Source organism: Phaethon lepturus, unplaced genomic scaffold (genome assembly GCF_000687285.1).
Source record: "Phaethon lepturus isolate BGI_N335 unplaced genomic scaffold, ASM68728v1 scaffold11398, whole genome shotgun sequence".
Classification (NCBI taxonomy): Eukaryota; Metazoa; Chordata; class Aves; order Phaethontiformes; family Phaethontidae; genus Phaethon; species Phaethon lepturus.
The window spans coordinates 34977-58351 of NW_010559763.1; the positions used below are offsets into that span (position 1 = coordinate 34977).

The window sequence follows — 23375 nt, forward strand, 5'->3', positions numbered from 1 at the left end:
CAGTGGATGAAAAACTGGACATGAGCCGGCAATGTGTGCTTGCAGCCCAGAAGGCCAACTGTATCCTGGGCTGCATCCAAAGCAGCATGGCCAGCAGGTCAAGTCTCCCCTTCTACTCCGCTCTGTTCCGCATCCAGCTCTGGGGTTCCCAGCACAGGAAAGACATGGACCTGTTGGAGTGGGTCCAGAGGAGGGCCACCAAAATGATCAGAGGGATGGAACACCTCTCCTATGAGGACAGGCTGAGAGAGTTGGCGTTGTTGAGCCTGGAGAAGAGGAGGCTCTGGGGAGACTTTCTTGCAGCCTTCCAATACTTAAAGGGGGCCTGTAAGAGAGCTGGGGACAGACTGTTTAGCAGGGCATGTTGCAATAGGACAAGGGGTAATGGTTTTAAACTATAAAAGAGGGTAGATTTAGACTAGATATGAGGAAGAAATTTTTCACGATGAAGGTAGTGAGACACTAGAACAAGCTGCCCAGAGAGGTGGTAGATGCCCCATCCCTGGAAATATTCCAGGTCAGGTTGGACGGGGCTCTGAGCAACCTGACCTAGTTGAAGATGTCCCTGCTCACTGCAGGGGGGTTGGACCAGATGACCTTTAAAGGTCCCTTCCAACCCAAAGATTCTATGATTCTATGATAATTAAATTCAACCAGATGTGGTACATGTCCATGCAAGTGCAGCACTACAGAATTTCATTACAAGTTATTAACCTTCACAGGGAAACACATGTCAAAAATATTAAAATAGCCCACTTACATGCTCTCATTAGGTGAAATACTGTCATTTAGATAAGAACCATTGGTGTTCTCCATTTCTGCTAGCCTGTGGAAAAATAAAGAAGACTCATTAAAATCAATTATGTTTTCCAGAAACTTTATTTGCTCTAACATTCCTGAAACAATTAAAAAGCGTGATGTTTTTGATGAATTTGAAATTCAAGTTAATTTACACTCACTGTTGATTACCAAAAAGTTTTGCAATAAGCTATTGTAAAGCATTATTTATTTGTTTGTTGCAATGACCTGGCTAAAATCACTTCTAAGTTTTCAACCCTTTCTCTGAGGTTATATTCCACTCCTCATGATTAATTAATTCCACAATCAAAGAAAGGCCTTAAGATGCCAGGGGATTACACAAGTTGCTTTGTACCTGGCAATGTCATCATCAGAACTGTAACGATCAGTCAGTTCTCATTGGTTTTCAGCACTCAGCCCCTCCTAAATGTCCTGCATAATTCTGAAATACCTCTCCTGATCAAGTGATTCTGGGGAAGGGAGAGAGGAGGTTGGAATAACTATTTTTCACTACCTCAACCCTTGCAAATTTGCTTGCCTGGCGGAAAAACATTTTCATATTTCTGCAATTAACCCACTTTCTGATTCTTAAGAGCAGTATGAAAGCAGACAAGTGAACTAAAGCAGTGATATACCACTCTTTTAATCCTCCAAACCAAGGAAAAATCCTCTTTGTGGTATTCCACAACGTGAGTAACTTAACATTAAAACAGCACTTGAGATTCACATAAGGTTTGGAGGTTTCTGCTCTTCTGATTTGTACGATTACACCAGGTCCATATTAAAACCAAAACCCTACATAGAATCATAGAATCACAGCATGGTTTGGGTTGGAAGGGACCTTTAAAGATCACTTAGTCCAACCCCCCTGCAGTAAGCAGAGTCATCTTCAACTAGATCAGGTCGCTCAGAGCCCCGTCCAACCTGACCTTGAATGTTGCCAGGGATGAGGCATCTACCACCTCTCTGGGCAACCTGGGCCAGTGTTCCACCACCCTCATCATGAAAAATTTCTTCCTTATATCTAGTCTCAATCTGCCCTCTTTTAGTTTAAAACCATTACCCCTTGTCCTATTGCCAGAGGGCCTATTAAGAAGTCAGTAACCTGAGTGCACAGCTTAACGAAGACCCCACAGGACCTAAAGGCCACTTCTGACCACGCAGGTGGTCTAGCATGCAAGTTAGTTGACAGGCTGGTTAGTGGCAACCACAGGCAACACTGCATCCCAGAGCCTGGAAAGCAAAACCCCAAACCCTATGTTTCTTTAAGAAGCACTCAGGTAGCAGCTAGCCTTTGGGATTTTTTTTTTTTTAATTATTGTTTAGAGAAAGATCTGCCTAACATCCAGCTGGTCTCATACCTGCTAGCATAATGTTCAATGCGTGAATGAGTATCATCATGTGAAAGCTGAGGGGACGAGGCAGGCCTATAAGGCAGAAAACACTGATTAATCACAAACAATACCCCTTTAAAAGTAAAAAGACACTTAGCTATGCCTATACCCTCATATCTCCATGCCTTATGCTTATGCTATGTTTGATAAACAGCAAGTTATAACTCCAGGTGCCACGTGTGCCTCCTCAAGCCATTGGTGCAATGTTTTGCGATGCCACGATAGGGATTTTGACCATTTTGCAATCTGCCTGTTGCAATGACTCTTCTTCACACCAATCTCCAAAGAACCCTTTTCCAAAGGATTTATGGAAGAGCTTTTGCCCCGGTTTTCCCTTCACACCTGCCTCCTTCATCGGTTATTCTGTTTCATGTGCGGCCCTACGATGGCTGCGAAAGCCCTGCTAGGAACCTCTCCTCTGCCTCCCGCCTGCTCCAGTGCCTGCTTCCAGCACGTCCCACTTTAAGGACTACTCCACCAGCAACTAGAAATAAATTCAAGAAACATAAAATGTCTGAAATGAGCTTTTAAATAACACACTGCAGAAATTGATGATTTTGCCTAGCGTCTTTCCAGGGTTGCAATCTGACCCGTAGATCAGCGTGTTACACAGGAGGACACTGTCAAATATTCTGTGTTTTCTGCCCAACAAATCAGATGGTACGATGTCCTTTTCACTTTTTTGTCAATGAAAACACTTCATGGGACTTTTCTCATGAATTAGAGTATTGTTTCTTACAGCCTCAACTCTGGAAAACATCACCATAGAATTATGTTGCCCATGCAGTTCAGAGAGCACCCTTTGCTACCGTGTGGGATTTTGCCAACCAACATGTATCAGGAGGTGCTGGAATAACAAAAAATGATGCAGCTTCCCAAATTGTATGGCAATCTCGTATTCTAGTATTCCTCTACTGTCAGCTTCTCTTTATTTGCTCTCTGCCGACTGTCCTTCTGGAACTCCTGACTGAGGAAGGACTTTCCCCTCATTTTAAATTGCTGTAATACTGTGGCTCAGGCTGGGTCTGCCCCACAGGGATTGCACTGCATTGCAAGAGCAGGTAAATTTTGTATTTACTGGTTATAAGCTAAAACTGTAATAATCTTGTAGTTCACAATGCTCCCATGTTAGGAGTTTGATAATCCTGCAGTAAATCTACTAGATTGGTCATCTTCCAGTTTTCTAATCAGCCTGCAAAGGGATCTAGAAAATTAGGATCCTTCCTAATTCATAGATCTGTATGCAGGATACACAAAATTCACGATCATTAATGCCTCTTCTCACATAACAGCAAAGGTTTTCTCTTTAGGACATCACAGGCAAAGTATCTCAAATATCATTTTGTCTGAAATGAGCTTTGGCCTCTAACTGTACTTTTACCCATCACATGTTCAAACATTACCACAGCCCACCAGAGGATAAATACTCAGCTCACAGAGTTCCTCACTACAGCAGAGATTCATGCAGATGGGCAATTGCTTCTCTGCAACTTGATATTTTATTCTACGCTGAAGGGAAGGGAGGGGAAAAGGATGCAATTTATCTAGTGCAGTGGATTACGGAGCAAGATAACAATGGTCTTCTGTAAATTGATGCTATCCCCATCTTTTATTTGTTTGACATACAGTAGATGCTAAGCTGGTCTAAGCTGGTATTATCACTGAAAGAAGAGGTCTTGGTTTCAATGCACACACAAATGTTGCTGCTACTACTGTGCACAGACTAGGAAATCTGTGTTAAAAGTAGCTTTAGTTTTGAGCTGGATGATTCTCCTAGTCCCTCTTACCCTGGCATTGCACATGTATTTATACCAGTCCAAAGGAAAGGACAGCCCCTGGCTGGGACCAACTGGGCAATGGAGTGATGTCCCTTTTGGCAGTAGTGCAAGGCAAAAGATGGGCCTGACTGCATGATCGCATACTTGCTGCCTTGAAACTAAGCTTCACCTTCAGAAGTGAACAAGATGTGTAATATATACATATTACACATACGACAACAGTGTTGTCTAACTTGTGGAAGCTGATTCCGTCAACTGCAGGAGGGGGATGAGACTACATTTCCAGGTTTGTCTCCACTTCAGAACACACTACAATGGAGATCTACCTCAAACAGCTTTTAAAAAGTTTGCTTATGAAAGCAAACCTATCGAGAAGCACTGCAGTCTTCATGCTGAATTCAGCTGCTCAGAGGTACACTCTCGCCAGTATCTGAGCCAGCTTGAGAATGACTGCGCTGCATTGCGGCTGTTGTGTAGTCACACTCTTAGATGACCATCTGTCCTAGAGCTCACTGTCCTTCTTTCCTGAGCACACGTACTCGGTCCACCTAATCAGTTTGAACAGTCAGCAAGAAGGCTGAGACATAGCCAATATTTAGCCAAGATAACCATTCCTTTTACAAGGGCTCCACAGATGCATTGCTGAAGCTGGGGTCTGCAGGAACAGCCTGGGGAATTCCAGCCAAGTGGCAATCGAGTGGCAAATACCACCTCCTCCAATTCCCTGCTCCCCTGCAGACCTGGCTGGCAGGATGAGGGCACTTTTCTTGCTGTTCAGCATTTCAGTTGATGCTGTGATGTTGATGCTTCTTGAAAGTGTAGAATCAAGTAAATTGTATTTGTGCCACTGACAGCCCACAGTTCAAGTAGCAAGACATAAATTCTCACAAAAATTATGAGTTGCTCCTTTAATGACTTGCAAGCAGAACATCTGTGCAAAATACTGGATAATATGCAGAATCACTAACTACTAACAAAAAAATATGTATGTATTTATAAACAGCTCCAGATACTATACCACATGTTGATGTCAGGATAGCACTAAGCATTGCTGAATGCTGCTAGGTGATGCCCTTCTGGAGTACTTTGAAAATTACCAGAAAACCGGCATGAAAGCACCAGAAAAAGGCAAGATCTTAGAAAACATGGAAAAGTTTTATGATAACCAGAATAAGAGGTTTGACTTCCAAAGTTGGAATCAGCCCCATAACTGAGAAACAGCTTCAAACCTGGCTAGCTCAGTAACTTGTGTTCTAGCTCTGGTAGTCTAGCACTAAGGAAAGGAACGAAGTTAGCAGAACAAAACAAAGAACAATTCTTTCCAGCCACTATTAATTTCTTAATTTTCTGCTTTCTTGTCAGACCAGACAAAAGGATCGTACTCAGGAAGATACCTGAGCGGGTCTGATAAAAGGTGCAACCTCTCCATGCGAATCCTGCTTCTCAATATTTCTCAAGTTTTCTTAAGTAAGTATTACATGCGAATCAAATTCCCTGTAATAGATGACACCAAACCTTTGGAGTGAAGCTATCAGTGTAGGCATACCATAATGTTATTGCTGTAAGTGAACTAGAAATAAGCATATTATTGCAGCTTCATTTCATGTTACATCAGACAATGCAATAGCAATTGATATTATCCAAGCTTTCTTTGTATTATCCAAGCTTTCTTTAAATGTTACTTCTAACTTTTCAGTTGTTGTAAAGGGTAAGAAATCTAGATCCACAGTTGAGTATAGAGTATGCTGCAATCATCCCTGGATGTATTTAAGAAGAAAATGCATCCTAAAGTTCAAAGCCCCTCTGTTGCAGTTGGGCTCCAGCCTTTTGGCATTTTCTGCAGGTGAATCCTCAACCACATGAGGTTCGCAGGACTACATGTGTTTCTTGGTTGCTTAAAGTAAATTTCCTAGAGGAAGAGCATTTCATTTGGCTTCCCAATTTTTTGTGCTTCAAATGAAGAATATAAATCAATATTCAAATGTAGACATTTTACTATTGTTTATTCTACCAAAATTTCAGTGAAGGTGCAAGCCATATACATTTCAGCATATAGAAATATACAAAATAGTATTTATTAGTTTCTTAATAGTTATCAATATGTGAATTAAAAATAATCCTTATTTAACATTGTTCTAAAACCATCCATGTAACACTTGTAGTAGCAAATGCCACAATGATAAGTATATATAGCTTTAGTTTATGCTGAGGGTATTACTACAATAGTAAGACAATGCAAGTGCAGGAATGGTGCAAGAATGAAATTCCAGTTCATAGCTGAAAAATCCTGCTTTTTTGACCTCTGAAAAAAGACAGTAAACATTTCCCCATTTCAATCTGCCTTCACAAATTTTACTGTATCTAAAAAACTGTAATAAAACTATCCCGTGAGCTTTGGATTAATTGGGGCACCTGAGTGTGCAGGTGTGCACGGTTGTGTGTAAAACCAATTTATAGCTTTATCTACAGAACGACGTCATTCCTGAAACGGAATTAAATCCATCAAGTTCAATAGCTTTCAAAAGCAGTTAGTATACATTCAGAGGGATCGACACTTATTCAGGAACACAGGCTTTTAAATGACAAAGTCTCATAAGCATTAGTAGGATTGCGCCAAAATCCCTGTTAATTCGATGAAAATACATACTCCAGAAAGAGTATACAGTGCACAATCCATGACTGCTGGGAATTCCTGGGTTTATGCCATTCTACTCATTTGGGATCAAAACATTCATCTGGGATCAAAACCTTTCTTCAGAGAGTGTACCAAAGAAAATAATCATAAAGAAAGAAGGAAATGAACTTATGTAAAACTAAACAAAGAAACAAACTAAAAAGGTGAGGGAACGCAGCAGCAGTAGCAGCAGCAGCACACTTCAGCAAAAGTACTCACGCAGAATCTACTGGCCAGAAGTTGATCAGAGTAACAGGACTGCAAGACAAAAAATGAGGAGGTGAAGAGAGAGGCAGAAGAAACTCAGCAGCAAAATAATTACAGAAAGGTTAAAAAAAAAAAAATCACGACAACTGAAAAACAGAAATCCAACAGACCAACATGAATGACTGTGAAGAGCAACCAACCAAAAAGTGAGAAAAAAATTGAAATCGAAAATTAAAAATAGAGAGACAAAGAAAAAGAGAGAGTGAGAACAAGCTGCGTGCAATTGCCATTAAACAACTGATTAAACTTGTAAAAAAAACCCAAAGGGAACTGGGTTACTCACTGATTTCTCCATGTGCATCATTATTTTTTTCCAAAAAGACTTCAAAGTCTTTTAATAAGACTAAATTTATAGGGCGAGAAAAGAAGAAATCAGCTGGAAAGCTTGCAAATACAGTAGCCTAATTAAAAAAAATAAAAACATAGAAAGATACCCATTTGGAAGAAAATAAAAATTTAATGAAGAGATCATTAGTCTCCAAATTGCCTTATGAACCTTAGAAGTTTATAAGGCTGTCAGTAAGACAGTAAGTATTTTTCTTTTACTAACTGAAGCTGAAGTTCCTGTACAAGGACAGGTGAAAACAGATAAAGGCAATGGCAATCGGAATCCCAGCTTGTGTTTTCCTGCCAGCCGAGGTTAACAGAAAAGAAAGAAAGAAAGAGGCTTTATGCATTTAGGAAGTGAAGGGAGTTGGCACCAGCTGGGGAGCTCAAAGAGCGTACCAAATGAATTGCTACTTAGACACTTTTCAGAGCTACTCACGTTTCCATGTTGTCTCCCTCCAAGACAGTTTGCACAGGCAGGTAGCCCATTCGTGGGTGCTTTGCAAAATATCTTTTTGTTCGAAATTTGTTTTTTAGTACCTTGGCAAAGTCACGGACGTCTTCTCCTGAAGTTGTCTGAAAGCCACAAATCACAATGAAATCACCTTTCATGAGGTTATTATGGTTTTCGGTTGCCTCTTCCTTTGCTGGGTCACTTGGAGGAGCTGCGGCCACACCAAGCAGAGCTGCCAACGGCTTGACCTCCAGAACCACAAATTTTATTTATTTATCACCGTCACCTTACAACGTACTACGCAATGACACAGCTTTTGAGGAGGAAAGAGGAAAAGAGGAAGCTCCAAAAAACCCTGACAGGCTCATGCCTCTTCTCAGGTGATCTCAAGAGGACAAGCAATAATTAGAGAAAAATTCATCATTCCCTCATGTGACTCCGCCTGCTTTTTGCTCAGCACTAAAATGGCTGTAACGGAGGACACACAGCCAGTCCGTGTGTCCAGCTAACCTGACTCTTACCACACGCTCGTCATCTATGTCTTGTTGGTCCACAAAAGTCAGACCCGTACTCTCGGTATGTTTTCTCTCCAGTTTCCCTTCTCAGCCTCCTCTGCCATTAATATTTTGATCAAAGAGAAACAAAAAGCAGGTGAGAACTGCTGAAAGCTCTTAGATCAGTTATTTCTTCCTGTGCCTGTTTAATCCGAAGCTAGCAGGCATTTAAGATCAATACCCTGAGGAGAGTACAATTTGCACAAAGTTTTCTACTCCCTCGCCTGCGAGTCAGCTTCCTCGCTGCAGTAGAGACCAGCAGAGGAGCACAAAGTGGAATTAGTTTCCTAAAGACAAGAATGAGCCAGGAAGAGTTCAAACAATCTCTGCTGGGAAGATGCAAGACTTCTTGTGAGCCTGATTAAGAGTCAGGCGATTTTCTGAAGAATTTTAATGGAAGACTTGGGTTACTTTAGTCAGGCTGCACTCTCTTCTCTGCACCTGCCGAGACACTCGACCCTGAAATACTGCTCTTCTACAGTAAATTAAGTTCTTCCTCACCCACATAATGATATTGCTTTGCCAGTGCATTTAATTTGAAGGAGAGAAACGAGGGAAAGCTAATCTTTCTGACATTTTTTAATGAGTTCTATGCCTTCTATTTAGAGAGGAAGGAGGTGCTGGGACCTATCAGTCAAGCCATCTTTCAAAGAGCTGCCGAAACACAGATGTACATATTTTTAACAATCTCCTGGGTAGACAAATTAAGCATGCCCTGAAACATAATCTGCAGAAAGACTGAAATGCATTAACAGAAAGGACAAATATTATCCCTGATGACACCTACAAGCTTCATGTAAAGCTGGAAAGAATTTGGCTCTCTTTCTGGTCAGTCTGTCTCACAGGAAAATTCGGCATGGGCAATGACTGGCAGAGAAGTGACAGAGCAGAACCTACAAGCCAGTACAGCAGCATCTGTATTTTCAAGAAACTGAGATAATGTTCAATAAGATTAAGTATCACTTCCTCAATACATTAGAAGTAAAGATATTTTCGGGAAAGGAGGGATTAAGTATGCCCAGACCACCCAGAGGACTCCAGAAAGGGGATTTACTGAGGTGGCCTCGCGTGCCCGGGCAGGAGGGAATTCCCTCAGCCAAATGCCACCTGCAGTGCCTACCAGGAGAGCTCCTAATGAGGTCGGCATCAGGAGAGGACAGAGAGCACATCAGCTGGGAACAGAGGAAAATCTTTAATATTTAGTCTCAGTATAAATGGAGCACATCTTTCTGTTCAGTTTGTTCACCTGTGTAATTTTTAACCATTTATTCCTGCTTTGCCTATTTTCAATCCTGTGAACACTTCCCATTGCACTTGACTGTAATTTGTTTTTAGGCATGATTAACAATAAAACATTCTTTGCTTTGACCTTCCTGGGACTGTTAGCCCCACCTTTCTCCCCTGAACCTTCTGCAAGACGATGAAACAGTAAACCAGTGCGTTTGCACAGAAGCATCCTGATCTAGCTGGTAGCACAAGAATCCCAAGAAGAAAATACATCTTCCAGGGACAACTAGAAGCATCAGCTACCTCTCACATGATCCAATTTCCATTTTAAAAAAATGTTCAAGGAGCACAAGAAAGGCAAAGAAAATGTGATTATTATGTGACAAGGTATGACAAGATGATAGACTGAGGCTATTTTCAGCCAAACTTTCTGATCTGTTCCATAGATGTTTTATTCCACATGATTCTCAGAGGAAAATAATCCAAAATAAAATTCCCAGCAGAACTGGTTTATGAGGAAAAAACAGTGGAGTTTCAGCAACCCAGTTCCCTTAAGTCAAAGCAGTACGTAGGCAGCTGGGCTGAGCATGTTCCAAAACTATTCTGAAACCAAAATTATTTCATGACATAAGGAGAACTTTACCACCATCTGACTTTTCACAGTTTGGTTTGAGAAAGCCAAATCCCAACCCCAGACCTCAGCCCCGACTGTAAACACTAGCTGTAAAAAGGTATCTCAGTTTGACATGCTTCCTTCTAACAAGGTGTTTCTTATGCTGGTGTGTCACTGTTGGTTAAACCCAAACAGAAAAATGATCCTACATTTAAATCCCAGTCTAGAAGTTGTCTTCTATGCTTTATTTGAAACATCTTTAAAGTCACCTCTCTTTGAAACAAGAAATGGAGCTGTGTTGCTTTCAGGAGTAATTGTTGTGATTTTTCTGTCTAAATGAAAATTAGGGAACAGCCTTGCCCTTATTCTGCCTCAACCTTTTGCAGGAGAGGAAAAGTTATCACATCCCTCAGGTATTTAGCATGAGTTCTCAAATCTCCCCTAAGCAGAATTAAAGACCACAGTGCTCCAAAATTTCCTGGAAGTAAGACGGAGAGGGAATAAAAATATCAAAACACTTCATTGTGTACATTTAGCTATTGCAAAGATATATCAAAGAAGACATCACATGTCTTCTGTCTGCCAAACTGCATTTTAAGGTGAGAGACTTGTATGGAGGAAGAGGAAAAAAATGCTCTGCTACCTGCAAACCCCTTTTCATTCATTTAGAAAACAATTACACACTAGACATGATAGCTTCAGTGGATGTCTTGTTCAGTCACACAGTATTTGGGTTTATTTTTTCAATAGCAGCAACACAAAAAAGATCAGGGCTTGCTGTGCGTCACATTAACTTTTTTCCTCCCCAGTTAATCCTTCTCTAATTCAGCTGGCTGCTGGTGCAGCCAGGCACAGCACATTAGCATGGGCTGCTGGAGTTCAGGATTCACAACAAAATGTCCTGGCTGTGACTGGTTCTTTATTCTGATCCAGCAATCTGGATGCGGTTGCAAGTTTTCTGTACACCACTGTGTTTGCCTGTTAGTAATCTGCATTTTTAGGGAGAACAGAAACCTGCTGGACCCCATGTTGCAGTGAGTTGCTGCAGGCTGTGGGGGTGTCTCACAATCCTTTTTCGTTCCTCTCTCCTCAAAACACATCCTACGAACAGGTTAAGAAAACAGGAGCAAGATGTTGGTTTCTGCACTCTGCCCGCCATCCACAAATTTCCCGTGTTGCTTACTAGCAAGAATAAGAGTGGCAAACTGCAAAACAAAGCCACAGCCAATTCAGCAAGGAGGTATTCAGCTGCAGCTAGAAGGAATGCTCTAACGCGGTCACTCCCTCGCTCTGCCTATGACTCGGACCCTGCGAGCCTGCTCCCGGAATGCCTGCGATGGAGAAGGCTGTTCAGACCTGCCCAGGCAGCGCCAGCACTTCCCTCTGACTTGTGCAGCAGCTCAGGCACATCGCCCCTTCCCGTAACCTCAAGCCCCGGGGGACGACGCTGAAAAGCAGCAGCCAGGGTATACTGACGAAAAGCTAGCAAACGCCCGGTAGTCGCCCTTGCAGAGATTCAGATCAAATACTGCCATTTAATGCTACAGTAAAAGTTGATAGATAATGTAACTAAATATCCATAAATTAAACCTAACAAAAATACTGGTTTTGCTTTACTGTAATATTTCAGGGGAATATTTTTTCCTCTCTCTTTCCTAAGTTTCTAAGAAAAGCTGAGAGTCTTTACTTTTATTTTGGCCATGCCTTTTTGTTTGGATGAAGATGTAAAGACCATTCACATAATTTTATGAGGATAGCTCACGTATAACTTTTCTATTTTCACCATTTATATGTGACAAGCAAATGAAAGTACAAGACCAGGGACCGTCCCATCACACTAGGCAATGATAACCAGAGAGTGCACTGCTTCAAGAACACCACAAACAACAGCAAAGGCGGCTGAACGCTCAGTCATGCTGCATCATGGAAGGACAGCCTGAGAGCTCCTCTAATTTACACCCTGCTGCCCTGATTGTGTGTGGCAAAAAGAAGAAGGAGCATGTTGAAACAGCAATATGGAATTTCCCTTGCCAGCTGTCTGGTATGAAAGAAAAGCTTACGCAAAAGCAATCCTTTTGAGAGCTGTGAAAAAAGGGTGAAGACCCTCACCACACCATCAATGTAGCACATCTGTATTGCGCAGCATTGAACAGCCCAAGCTTCCAGTCTTCAGAAATAAAATCTAACTTGCTACTCTTGAGAGCTCCCCTGGTATTTTATATCATCAAGTGATCATACAATACAAGGGTACTACTAAATAGTAAAGAACTTGAAAATGCAATCATAGTGTTGTGAGGAAAGCAAGTGAAATAGCAACTTGGTAAGGAAAAGGAAGAAAAATCTCACACTGCTATGGAGAAAATATTGTGACCTAAGATACGAATGAGTATTCATACAAATTGCAGGCTTCTTGCAGGATCCGTAAAGTGAACTACGGCACTGAACATGGAACAAGTCATTAGCATGCAATAATACATTACGACACAGCATTGTACAAACAATGAACTTCAATTTACTTCAAACCTTTGGAGTATCCTTTACTAAGCATCAGAAATTGCTGGCATGTATAATATATAAAAGGTGATTTAAGTACAGGGGGGAAAGAAAAGCCACCCAAATGCTCCATTACCTTGCACACAGGAAATGAAGTTTTTCCTTTCTACATAAGAAGGGGCAGTAAGGGTCAGCAAAACAGCTACTTACTGGTGTGCAGTATTCCACCATGGGATAGTGCATTTTATGACCTTTTGCAACACGGCCAGAGAAGAAGCAACTTTGGCAGATGTCATAGTTAAAGTGCTTTAAACTTCTGTACCTAAAAGAGAAAGAAAAAAACGCACGGCTTCAAGAGCTTTGTATGTGAATGCTTCACATCAGCTTGTCAAGTTTTCTGCGTTAGTAAGTTCTCTTCCCTGAGTTGTCACATTGGTGTGCAATGCCAGGCAGTGCTCCTCTGCCACTGAGGGACAGGTAGTGCTGCCCCAGGTGATTATCAAGGATCTGAATCTTCAAAAAAATTGTTAACACTGGGCAACAGTGAAGATTCCTACACAATCACTCTCCCTTAATTCACGAAAGACACCACCACATTTTTTGTTTCTGAAACGTTAATTTCAGTTCTTCTGCTCTTCATCATGATTCCTAACACAGAGTGTCTTGAGGAAGTAATATTTGAATAAGTAATGCCCTCCTCAACAAGTCACCGCAGTAAACTGCTAAGTGCTGCATACAAGGCAGGAATTTGTTTTGTGTCCTTCCTTGCACCTCTATCAAAACAATTTTCCTGTATGGCATTCCATCCCTGCAAAACTCTGAATGCACTTTTGGGCCATTATTTAATCTCATCAGCTCTATGAGGCAGCTAACTGTTGTATCTGCTACGCTGAAGTGCTTGAAAGAGCCGCAGGCATAAGGGTTGTCTTGTTCCAAATACGTGAAGCAGTTCAGTCACAATGACCTCAGAAGAACATTGTTTTACACGTACTGAGGCACACAGTATTAGCTTTCTACAAGGCTTCCAACACAGTATCTTTTTGTCAAGTGTGTACACAGGGTCTCAATGACTTGCACAGCCAGGGAAAAAAATCTGTGACAGACAGATTCAACTATCATGATAATAGATTTGTTATATAAATTTAAGAGCCAGATGAGATCAGAGAAGTAAAATTAGACACAAATAGAGAGCTCCAGTGTCCGCTTCCCAAGTTCTTGATGCTCACTACAGACTATCCATTCACTTGCTATCCTTTGATTTTCCAAGTGCTGCATTTTTCAATTCCACCTACTCATCTTTGGCTGTTTATACAAAACCATGTAAGTAATTCAGTAGTTTCATAAGCCCTATCTGGGAATGGGAAAATTAGACTTTGTGGATGTGCTGAACTACTCACATCCCATCCCTAGCTCTCCCTCAGTAATATTTATCATTTCTCAGTTAAGATATTCAAGGGGAATAAAAGCAGAAGGAGAATAACTTAGATGATTAGAGGAACAGCCTCACTGAAGAAAAACTCAGATTCAAAACAAAGCAATACCTTCTTTATTCCTCCCCATTTCCCACTGCCTGTGAAATCGCGTAAGAGAAAGCACTGCCCCACTATAGGCATAAAAGTAGCTTCATACTCTCACAGGTTAGAGCAAAATGATGGCTTTTCTATGTGGTACTGCTTGCTGCTGTTGTCTATCTGGGTTTTAGAAAGAAAATTACAGAAAGCTCTTTGTAAACAACACGATACCATAGAAGGAGAAATGCCAGTGGTAAAAGAAGACCATGCATAAAAAGGACAGAAACCATACAAAGCAGCTATTGCAAAGCAAAGTGATAAAACAAGTCTAGGCATAATTGAAAGTGAGTACTTACTTAGCTGCTAAGTGGATTCTCAACAGGCATACCAACACACAGCCATTTTACAACACAGTGACTTATTCATCGCCATAGTAACCATGGTGTCGATCCAGATGTTTAAATAGAGCAGCAACATTTCCCTCACTCCAGGTTAATGTTCCACCAACTACATTCTTTCTCTGAGAAAGGCACATGTAGCTTTACACGTCTGCGCATTTTCAAGGCACTTCCTTGCTTTATACCACGACAGAAAGCTATTCATCAGGATGCAATTCAGACAATGTAATTGCATGTGTAGGACAGACTGAATGTAAAGCAAATCGTATTAGTTGTGCAATCCACCAGTACTTTGATTGAGGCACAGAAGGACTGGGACACAGAGGAAGGGCCATATCTTAACTGAAAGATGATTTTTGTTTTCTTCAACGCTTACACCCCTGTACCCAGCCTAGGTGTCACTCTCCCTTGTGCCCCCTCACAATTATTTTTCCCCTGAACAACATGCATAAAATCAAGCATGTGATTTGCCTGGAAACAAGCAGAGCTCTTGATCCACCAAGCAGTAGTACGTGTGGAAAGGGAGAGAGTTTGTACCTGAATCCAATAATCGGGCACTCCTTGCAGATGTTACACTTCGCCTGGTGCTTGGCGGTCTCCGCAGCGGCCACCCTGTGCAAGACGGGCAGCCACACCATGGACTGTGGTTCCAGCCTCATCCAGTCCAGGAAGAGGGCTGCTTCGATCTCCGGTTTGTTGTTGGCCTGTAACAGAAGGGGAAGAAAGACAGGGACTGAGCGCAAGTCATCTGTCTACTACCAGCTAATTAACAGTTCAAGCTATTTGCTTCCTGCTTACTCTATATCTTTTCCCTGAATATACTCCAGCTTTTCCCCCAGTCCAGCCATTCTTAAAAAAAAAAACAAAAAAACCAAAAAAACTCTGGGATCCTGCCTTCAAGCCAGGAACTGAACACTATTATTAACATTTCAAATCTCTCTTTCTCTTATTCGCTATTACAATAGACAGCACTACCATGTACTCTGCCACAGAGAAAATCATCACCTTTCATGCCTGATCTTGTGTTTCCCGTCTCCCTTATCTGAGCCTGCACAGCACCGCTTCCCACCTATTTTAAAAACACCTATTTTTGTGTTATCCAAGCCCTAAAAACTGCATGTCTTTTGATCAAAATTCCTTTCTCTTTCACATTCTTCATTATCGTACTGACCTTTCTTCAAAATGCATGCATAAGGAAACCATTCAAACCCCTTCTCAAGTTGAACATGTAAACTCTCTGCCTCCTTAAACGCCTCAAAATCCCTCTTCCCACCATATCACGTCTAAATTTCCTGTCATTGCCTGCAAATACAATACACCTTTGTCCCACAGAATACGATTGATTTAGCCTCATACTCCACTACCTCCCACTTTCGTCTCTTTGCCAACAGCAGAAAAGCCTGTGAACGCTTCCCGGCAGCCCCGTTCCCCTGCTGCCTTCCCGTCACACCGAACCACTATGATCACTGCAGGTATCTCTCCCATGGTAACTCTGAGGCAGCTCAGGCACAGAGTTGAATCCTGCTGCGGCAAGCGCCGTGCACACGCCAAAAAATGATTTATCATCCCTACCTGGCAGCACCACGGAAAAAGAAACAGCAAAGAGACGAGAAACATGAGGCAACAGGGGACAACGGCGATCTATCGACACAGGCAGAGGTCACACGGCACTGGCAGACTAGCCACTGCAGAGAGCAGCCCAGAATAAAGGCAAGGAGCATCAAAAGGGATTTTAAGGAAAACAGTGAAGTGACGGAGTCAATGTTCACGGGGCATGCCTCTCGGCACGCAGGGTGGTGCGGAGCCAGCACTAAACCGGTTATCTAAGAACCTGGGAGCCGGTTTCAGGGCTGAAGGAGCGGTGATGGATCAGGTGGAAACAGCGCAGGGCTCTGGCGGGGAGGATGGGAGGGAGGAGAGCGGGTCCCAAGCAATGAAGCGGAATACCCTCCCGGCTCCATTTCTCTAAACCATCACTACATGCTAATTCAAATTCCTTGAGACATTTCCTTCTGTGCTACCCAACAGAAACAGCATATTTATGGGCTGAGTATATTTAAATCCTCTGTTTTTCTTTTTCTCTGGGTTTTCAAATACAGCCCTCAGTGGGCCAGTCTTTTATATTTCAAACTTCACAAGGCACACTGTCTTCCTTTGTGGTTCCAAACCTGTTTGAAGCATTTAAATAAATAATAAGCATTAATGTATCATGTACATGGACCGAGATGAATACGGGATTGAGTGCTGGCGTTTTTTATGCTTGTTCTCAGTTACTTTTCCAGTTTCTCATCAAATCGGAGTTTAGTATGACCTAGCTAAAATCCTATTCAACTAAAAATGCTAGCAATGAGTTCTGAGAAAATATATCACAACTGATCTAAAGGAGAGAGCGCTATAGGGAAAACCAATTAGTTGTGTGTGTTGTTTTTTTTTTTTAAAGCTAACAGTGTTTATAATCTTGACAAACAAATTAACTGATCAATACTTGAAGACTAAGAAAAATGCAAAGTCTCCTAAATAGAACCTCTGGCCACAAGAAAGATGGGACTCCCCCCGACCCCAGAATACCTCCTGAATAATGCATTGCATTAAAATTGACTTAAAATGCTGTTGCAATACTTTGATTAATTAGAAATAAAGAGATTTTTTGGTCAGGGTTTTCTTCTTGAGATGCCAGTTTGGGAAACCATCTAAAGACCGCATTTAAGATCCATGTTTATGGATTTCTAGTACAGTCATGCACACCTTTTTTGGATTTTTTGGGGAAAACCATCAAACCACAACATATCTACAGTTACTCAGATAAGTCCCTCACAATTTAATATTCACTACAGGTCTTACATGAAATGGAATGACCTTTTTTATTCACTCACTGAAATATTTCTGGAGACTCCTGCATTAAATCCTACTCCTCTGTTTTCTCATGTAACTACAGAGTTCAGGAATCCCTCTCCCCCAAAGGAAAAAGAGAGAAAATCAAAAGTACAATAAAGTCCAGCTGATACTGGCAGCAGAATTTGCTCAGAACAGTGGATATGGTCTTCTGCTGCAGGACATCAGTGAATTCAATAGAATTAGTTTAATTCTAGAACTCTCCTAAGAGAAAGGCATATTTATAAAGTCTGATGTATTTTTCAGCTAGCAGCCAGGGCAGTAAAGAGGCTGGGGACAGACTTTCTCTGTCTCACTCACTGAGTCAGCATCAGCCAGGAACTACACTGGCAAACCATTACCCTGCCTAGCGGACTACATTTTCTATACAGAGGTCCTCCAAGCCTCAAACATATTTTAAGAGGATCTCTTCAATATGCCATTTCTAATAGAAAAACATGAGGTGTACGGAAATGCTGCAGTGCAAGCTGCAGCCAGAATAAGAATGAGCCGCTCAAAGCGCTGCTTTCCACTTGTAGCTGCTTTAAATTTGCAGGGAAAATGTTGCAGCGATGAAAGACTTTGGATGTAACATCCAAAGATCTATTTTAATTTTGCAGTGACTGTCGATTGCCAGCAGTCCCAATAGCTGCCTACCCAGAGCTCTGCACGCTGGCTGTACAAAACCTGTGCTCAGAGAGATTAGTTGCATTAAAATGTATCAGAACTGGTTCCGAATTATATTACATGAAGATTTAAAGCCACGTGGAGAAAAGCTGGTCAGGGTCAGACAGTACAGGACAGACAGTTCTTGACTGTTCCCTGAGCTGCTATTGCGATTTTCTAAATAATCTCTAAATCCGGTAAAGGCAGCAGCTACAGACTTTACATAAGGGAAAAAGTCTGAATTCATACAGTTCATATCTGAACCAACAAGATCAAGCTGTAAAGAATATTAATGGTTCTTCTCTTGAACACATTTCTGTGCAACTCCCAATTTTTATGGTAATAACAGAGTGAATCATAAAGTAAAATTCATAAAGCCCCTTCCAGCTTACAAGTAACAATTTGTTATGAGGGAAATTCAAATTCATTATGTTCCAGACATCTGTTTTTCAGTATTTATTTTGCAGAAACAATGGAGGAATAGGAAGTTGGGTGGTGCTAGTATCGTTATGCAATACTTGGGAGTTGAATTTTTCATTTTTCTTTCACCCTTGTCTTCCAGCTAGTAGCTTGAAAAATATCTTATGCTATATTAATTTTATCTATCTATAATATGAAACATGCTCCAAAATACAGTCATGATTTTAACATGAACAATGTGATATGTTTTTTGGGCAGGGTGAGACAACATAGCACAAATTTCTGACATTTTTGATGAGCTACATTCTGTTTACCTGCAGTGTAGGACATTAACTGGAAATAAAATAACCTTGTTAATTTAATGGTGTTCTTCATCCAGGATGGAAAGCTTTACATTAGTCTAGGTAAATCTTTTTTTGGACAATCCAAACTGGGGAATGGGATTCCTATGAGTTGTTACAAGTTTAAGAACGCAGAGCAAGCCATGAACAGCAGCTCTGTCTCCCCAGAGTCAGACCAAACCCTGTCGAGCCTTGTCTTCCACTCTTGAATGGCTTCTGCAATACATTCGTGCTCACCCCATTGCTAGCTGGTAAGAAAACAAAAGTCAAGAATTTACCATCTCCAAGACAAGTGCTGTTTTGTGGTCAAGAAAGAGAGGATTATTATAAAGGTAACTTTGGGTGATACAAAGTGCTTAAATCTGCCTCAACCCTTGGCGCAAATGCCTTTGGACCCTTGCATTACACTTGATTGCATTGACTACTCCAGAGAATGTTTCTAGGGTTGGGGTAGAAAGTAATAAAAAAACCCAACCATGAATGCAGAAGTGAATTGGCGTAGAGTTTTATATCATCCACACTCGAAAACCACCATCTTCCCGCTCCCCATACCCCATCCCCTAAACCATTTTAAAATAGCTCTTTAACGCAGTTCACTTGTAGGACTCTTCAAGAGCGCCTCCCAAAGTCAGGCACAGGTTCACAAAACTCTGCTGAAATAAAACCAGAATTGCTGTTTTATGACATCTACAGCGGAGCAGCTTGAGGAAGGATTTGCTAGTTCCCTCAGGCCAGCTGTCAGAGCCAAAAGCAGAAGAAATACCCTATGAATAGAAACAAGGGCTGCCTGGATGTCTCAAGAGAGATTGAGTCCCTCAACAGTAACACTGCATTTGGACGTTATTTTCATATAGATCTCTCCGTAACTATATATATACAACTGTGTTATCTGTACACAGTATTGATATTTCCTGACTGTTAAAAAACCCCGCAAACCACCCCTCCCCCAAAAACTGCCCAACCAATTCAAATCACAGCATTTACGGTCAAAGTCACTATTAGGGTGCTGGCCCAGGATTTGCAATACTCAAACTCCACGTAAAAGGACTAAAAGGCCCCTATTTTGGCTTTTATTTGTCTGAGTAAATACGCTGGATAGGACACAGGTAAGTGGTTGTAAAAACCGGGCTGATCTTGCCTGATCATTGATCACGTACAAACCTAGAAATGAAGACTATACAACACAGTATATTAAAATACTTTCCTCTGCCAAACTGAAATGAAACAAGAAGGTTTAAAATACAGATATGAATGAACTGTACATATTTTACTATTCCTTAGCTTCATCTGTGCTAGTTTTTCACATCAAGTACTCCAAGTGCACGCTCAGAAGAAAGCATACTTAAAGCAGTTTATAAACAAGAACCAAATATCCAATGTTTTATTGAGAAATAGCAAGAGACATTTTCATCTGAGCAGCACTCTGTTTTTGCATCACATTTCTTATGCCCCGATGTCCCAATGACACATGTCCCAATGTCACAGCAACTCATCCAAGGCAGTGATGTGAATTCCTACGTCCTATTTACACTATACAAGGAAAGCATATTAATAATTTTCGACTGTGATTAAAACACAGCGCGCGTGTCCTCCAGTCCATAACAATTCCCTACCCAGTTTCCTTAAAAAATGTAGATCACATCACAGATCAAAAAGGAAAGTGCTTTCACACTGCAGTAATACTGAATTCACTCCATTTTTCATGGATCTACAGATTGCTTTGATGCAGTCTGAGTGCAGGCAGAACTATATAGTCTTCAGTCACTAGATCAAGCTCTTTGCTCTCACTTAAAGATTTTTTTTCTTTAAAATCTCAAAGCAGAAATTACATCCCCCTGCCCCACGTAAGAAAGATGAGTCCCACGATATCCTTTCTTCTCCCAACAATTAATATCAGCACCTTCCCATACATGCAGAAAACTATGAAAAGCAAGAGTCGGTGCTGGGGGGATGAACAGCAGCCTGCAGCAAAAGTTGGCTGCTGCCAACAGCCGGGCTGGGAAGCCTGCCCTCCCCAACCCTCATTCCCAAGGACTTGCACTTCAAACCGAAAAGCAGGAGAGATTTCCCCTGTTATCGCCCGGAACAGTAAACATCCCCTTTTTTTCTGCTGTTGTGCAGACAGCCAAGGCCGTTGCCAGGGCACCTAACCTAAGGGGGCTGGGAGAGCCATTTCTGAAGCACACATTTGTTGCAGACTCTGACATGACTGCAATTTATTGCTGGCTTATCATCACCAGAAATAAATAATAATAAAAAAAAAAAAACAGAAAGGAAAAAAACCCACTACTGAAGAAAAAGCATTACTCACCGTGGGCGTATAAAGAAAGACTTAATTTAGTTTCTACACAGTAATGTAAACTATGAATCCCCACAGTATTTTTAAAAATTGAATTATCTCACTTTAGTAAAAGGAGGCCACCGGGAGCTCCGTGCTATCCCCGCTCGGCCGTCCAGCTCCTCCAGCCACTGCTCCCAGGCTGCTCCCTGCTCCCGCCGGCACCTCTGCGCTGCTGCCCAGCCTGAGGACCCTCGTGCGACCCACACCACCATCTTACGCCAAAAGGATCTCTCTGTACTCCTCCCTTTCTCCTGGAAAAGTCTTATTTCTTCCCCCATCTGCATTCCTGACTGTTCCTTTCTTTCAAGCCTCATCCCAGCCACCTTTCTGTTTCCTTCATCACTGTTACTCCTACTACTGTTCTTACCATCATTCCCTAAGGGTGGCCCTTTTTTCCTCACTTCTTAGTTCCTTCTCCCTCCCCATGCTTGGATTTCTGCTCCTCTCCCTAGGATCCTATCCCCCCTGTTTTTGTACTTTCCCTCCCCAGTTGAGTTTCCCTCCCTTTTTCTGGTCCTCCTAGAAAATCATCTGTTCTGCTGCAACCCAGGTCAGAAACCACCCTCCCACTCTGCAAATTAAGATGAGATTTCATCCAGAAGAAAAAGAGAGGATGAAATTCCTCTTACTGCAGGTGAGAAGAAAACCTATTTTTCAGTGCAGGTAAGAGAAGGAAAGCTCAGGTTTTCTGATGTTTTGATTTATGAACATGTCAAAGGTCGTACCCAGCTATGCTTGTTTCTAAAAATGCTGGCAGCTGGATGCGGTACAGCATTCAGCCCGCTGGCATGTCTTCATTTGTAATGACAATGTTTCTAACTCATTTTATTCAAATACACATTTATTCCAAGTTCTTCTTCCTACTTTATAAAAACTGGGTTTGTCTGTTCCATAACTATTAATTTTATTAGTTTTTTCCTAGTAGAAACACACAGAATGGCAGACCCCTTTCAAAAAAAACTACGCTTTTGTCAGATTCTGAGGTTACTGTCCTTATCAGTTTTTCAACAGTGTTCTAAGCGCTGTTGGCATTCACTTGGGAAAACGACAGGATCCAGCAAGTCCTGATTTCTGAGGAAGGTCATTTGCACAAACAAGCTTTTGACCATGGATTTGCTGCGGCTTCATTTTGTGTTGGTCCCACTTGAAAGCACAACATGGAACTTGAGGCTTGAAAGCCACAGCAGGGTCTAACCCAGCTATCAAAGGTACTATGCGCAATTTATCAGCATGGGTTATCCACCCAGGGCATGACCCTGTAAAATATTAATTTAGAAATGGGATCAAATACAGGCTAAAATTATAAAAGGTCAAGACATGAATGAAATGGGAAAAGATGAATCCTGTAGAACTGATCTGATGAAAGAAGTTTAAAAAGTACGGAAAGCAAACATCCCATCACAACTGAAGTTTGTGGTGATTTTAGAATTAGATTCTTTTCATAGTCACTGTGTGTAAGAAGACTATTTCCAAGCATTAATATTCATTGAAAAAAACTTGCTGCATTTTGCTTACTACATAATTGAACCTACCACATAATGAAACTTGAGCAGCAGGCAAAAAAGCAAAAAAATTCCCCCACCCCCAACCAAACAAAAAATCCCCCGGGGACAGTTAGGGGATGGGAAAAAAGCGTTTCTTCCATTGTAATGTAGAAGATGCATTGAGAGCTAATCACAGACCATACATTACCTCCCCTCCTCTACCTTTTCATTAAGCAGCTGTCTTCATCTTGTGTATTCTGCTGGTGGTTAGGATAAGGATGAATAATTCCCTTAACTCTCTTCCTCCCCAGATTAAATAATTTACAAATTTGAAAAAGAGCCTCCAGTTTGCAGTGTATTCCTCAACAGACAGGACAGGAATTCTCTCAGTACTCTTTAAAGAAAACTGGCATTATCCATTCAAGCAGTGGAAGGAACTCAACCAGTGCTCCTCACCTCTAGGCAGCACTGCAGGCAGTTGCTCCTTTTCTATCGCTCCCCTGGTCACCTGGCTGTCACTGGTAAGTATACGCCCAAAATTTAGATTAACCATTGACGTTCACCTACATGGCAGCAATAAATGGTGGTCTACTGCTGGCAATAGAAAATTGTAAAACCAGGAGCTGCTGTAACAAAGACTTAAACTGCTTGCTGGGTTCAGTTACAATACAAGCTTTGATGACAACTATTTGCTTTCTGGATAACAGCATAATCTGGGCTTCTTCCACCACGGCCAGAGAAACGGACTAATTCAAATACATCTT

The 23375-nt window shown here is 41.6% G+C and overlaps 1 protein-coding gene across 1 annotated transcript in view; it reads right to left on the bottom strand.

Annotated features, from left to right (window-relative positions):
* The window catches only part of DMD (dystrophin), a gene marked incomplete at its 5' end in the record, with an annotated part of 78415 nt that overhangs the window by 32343 nt on the left and 22697 nt on the right, over positions 1 to 23375 (bottom strand). Inside the window, 6 exons of the mRNA XM_010293480.1 lie at positions 761 to 826; positions 2160 to 2225; positions 6864 to 6902; positions 7678 to 7814; positions 12790 to 12901; positions 15026 to 15192. Coding sequence (XP_010291782.1) covers positions 761 to 826; positions 2160 to 2225; positions 6864 to 6902; positions 7678 to 7814; positions 12790 to 12901; positions 15026 to 15192 — 587 coding nt within the window. The remainder of the gene's footprint in view (positions 1 to 760; positions 827 to 2159; positions 2226 to 6863; positions 6903 to 7677; positions 7815 to 12789; positions 12902 to 15025; positions 15193 to 23375) is intronic.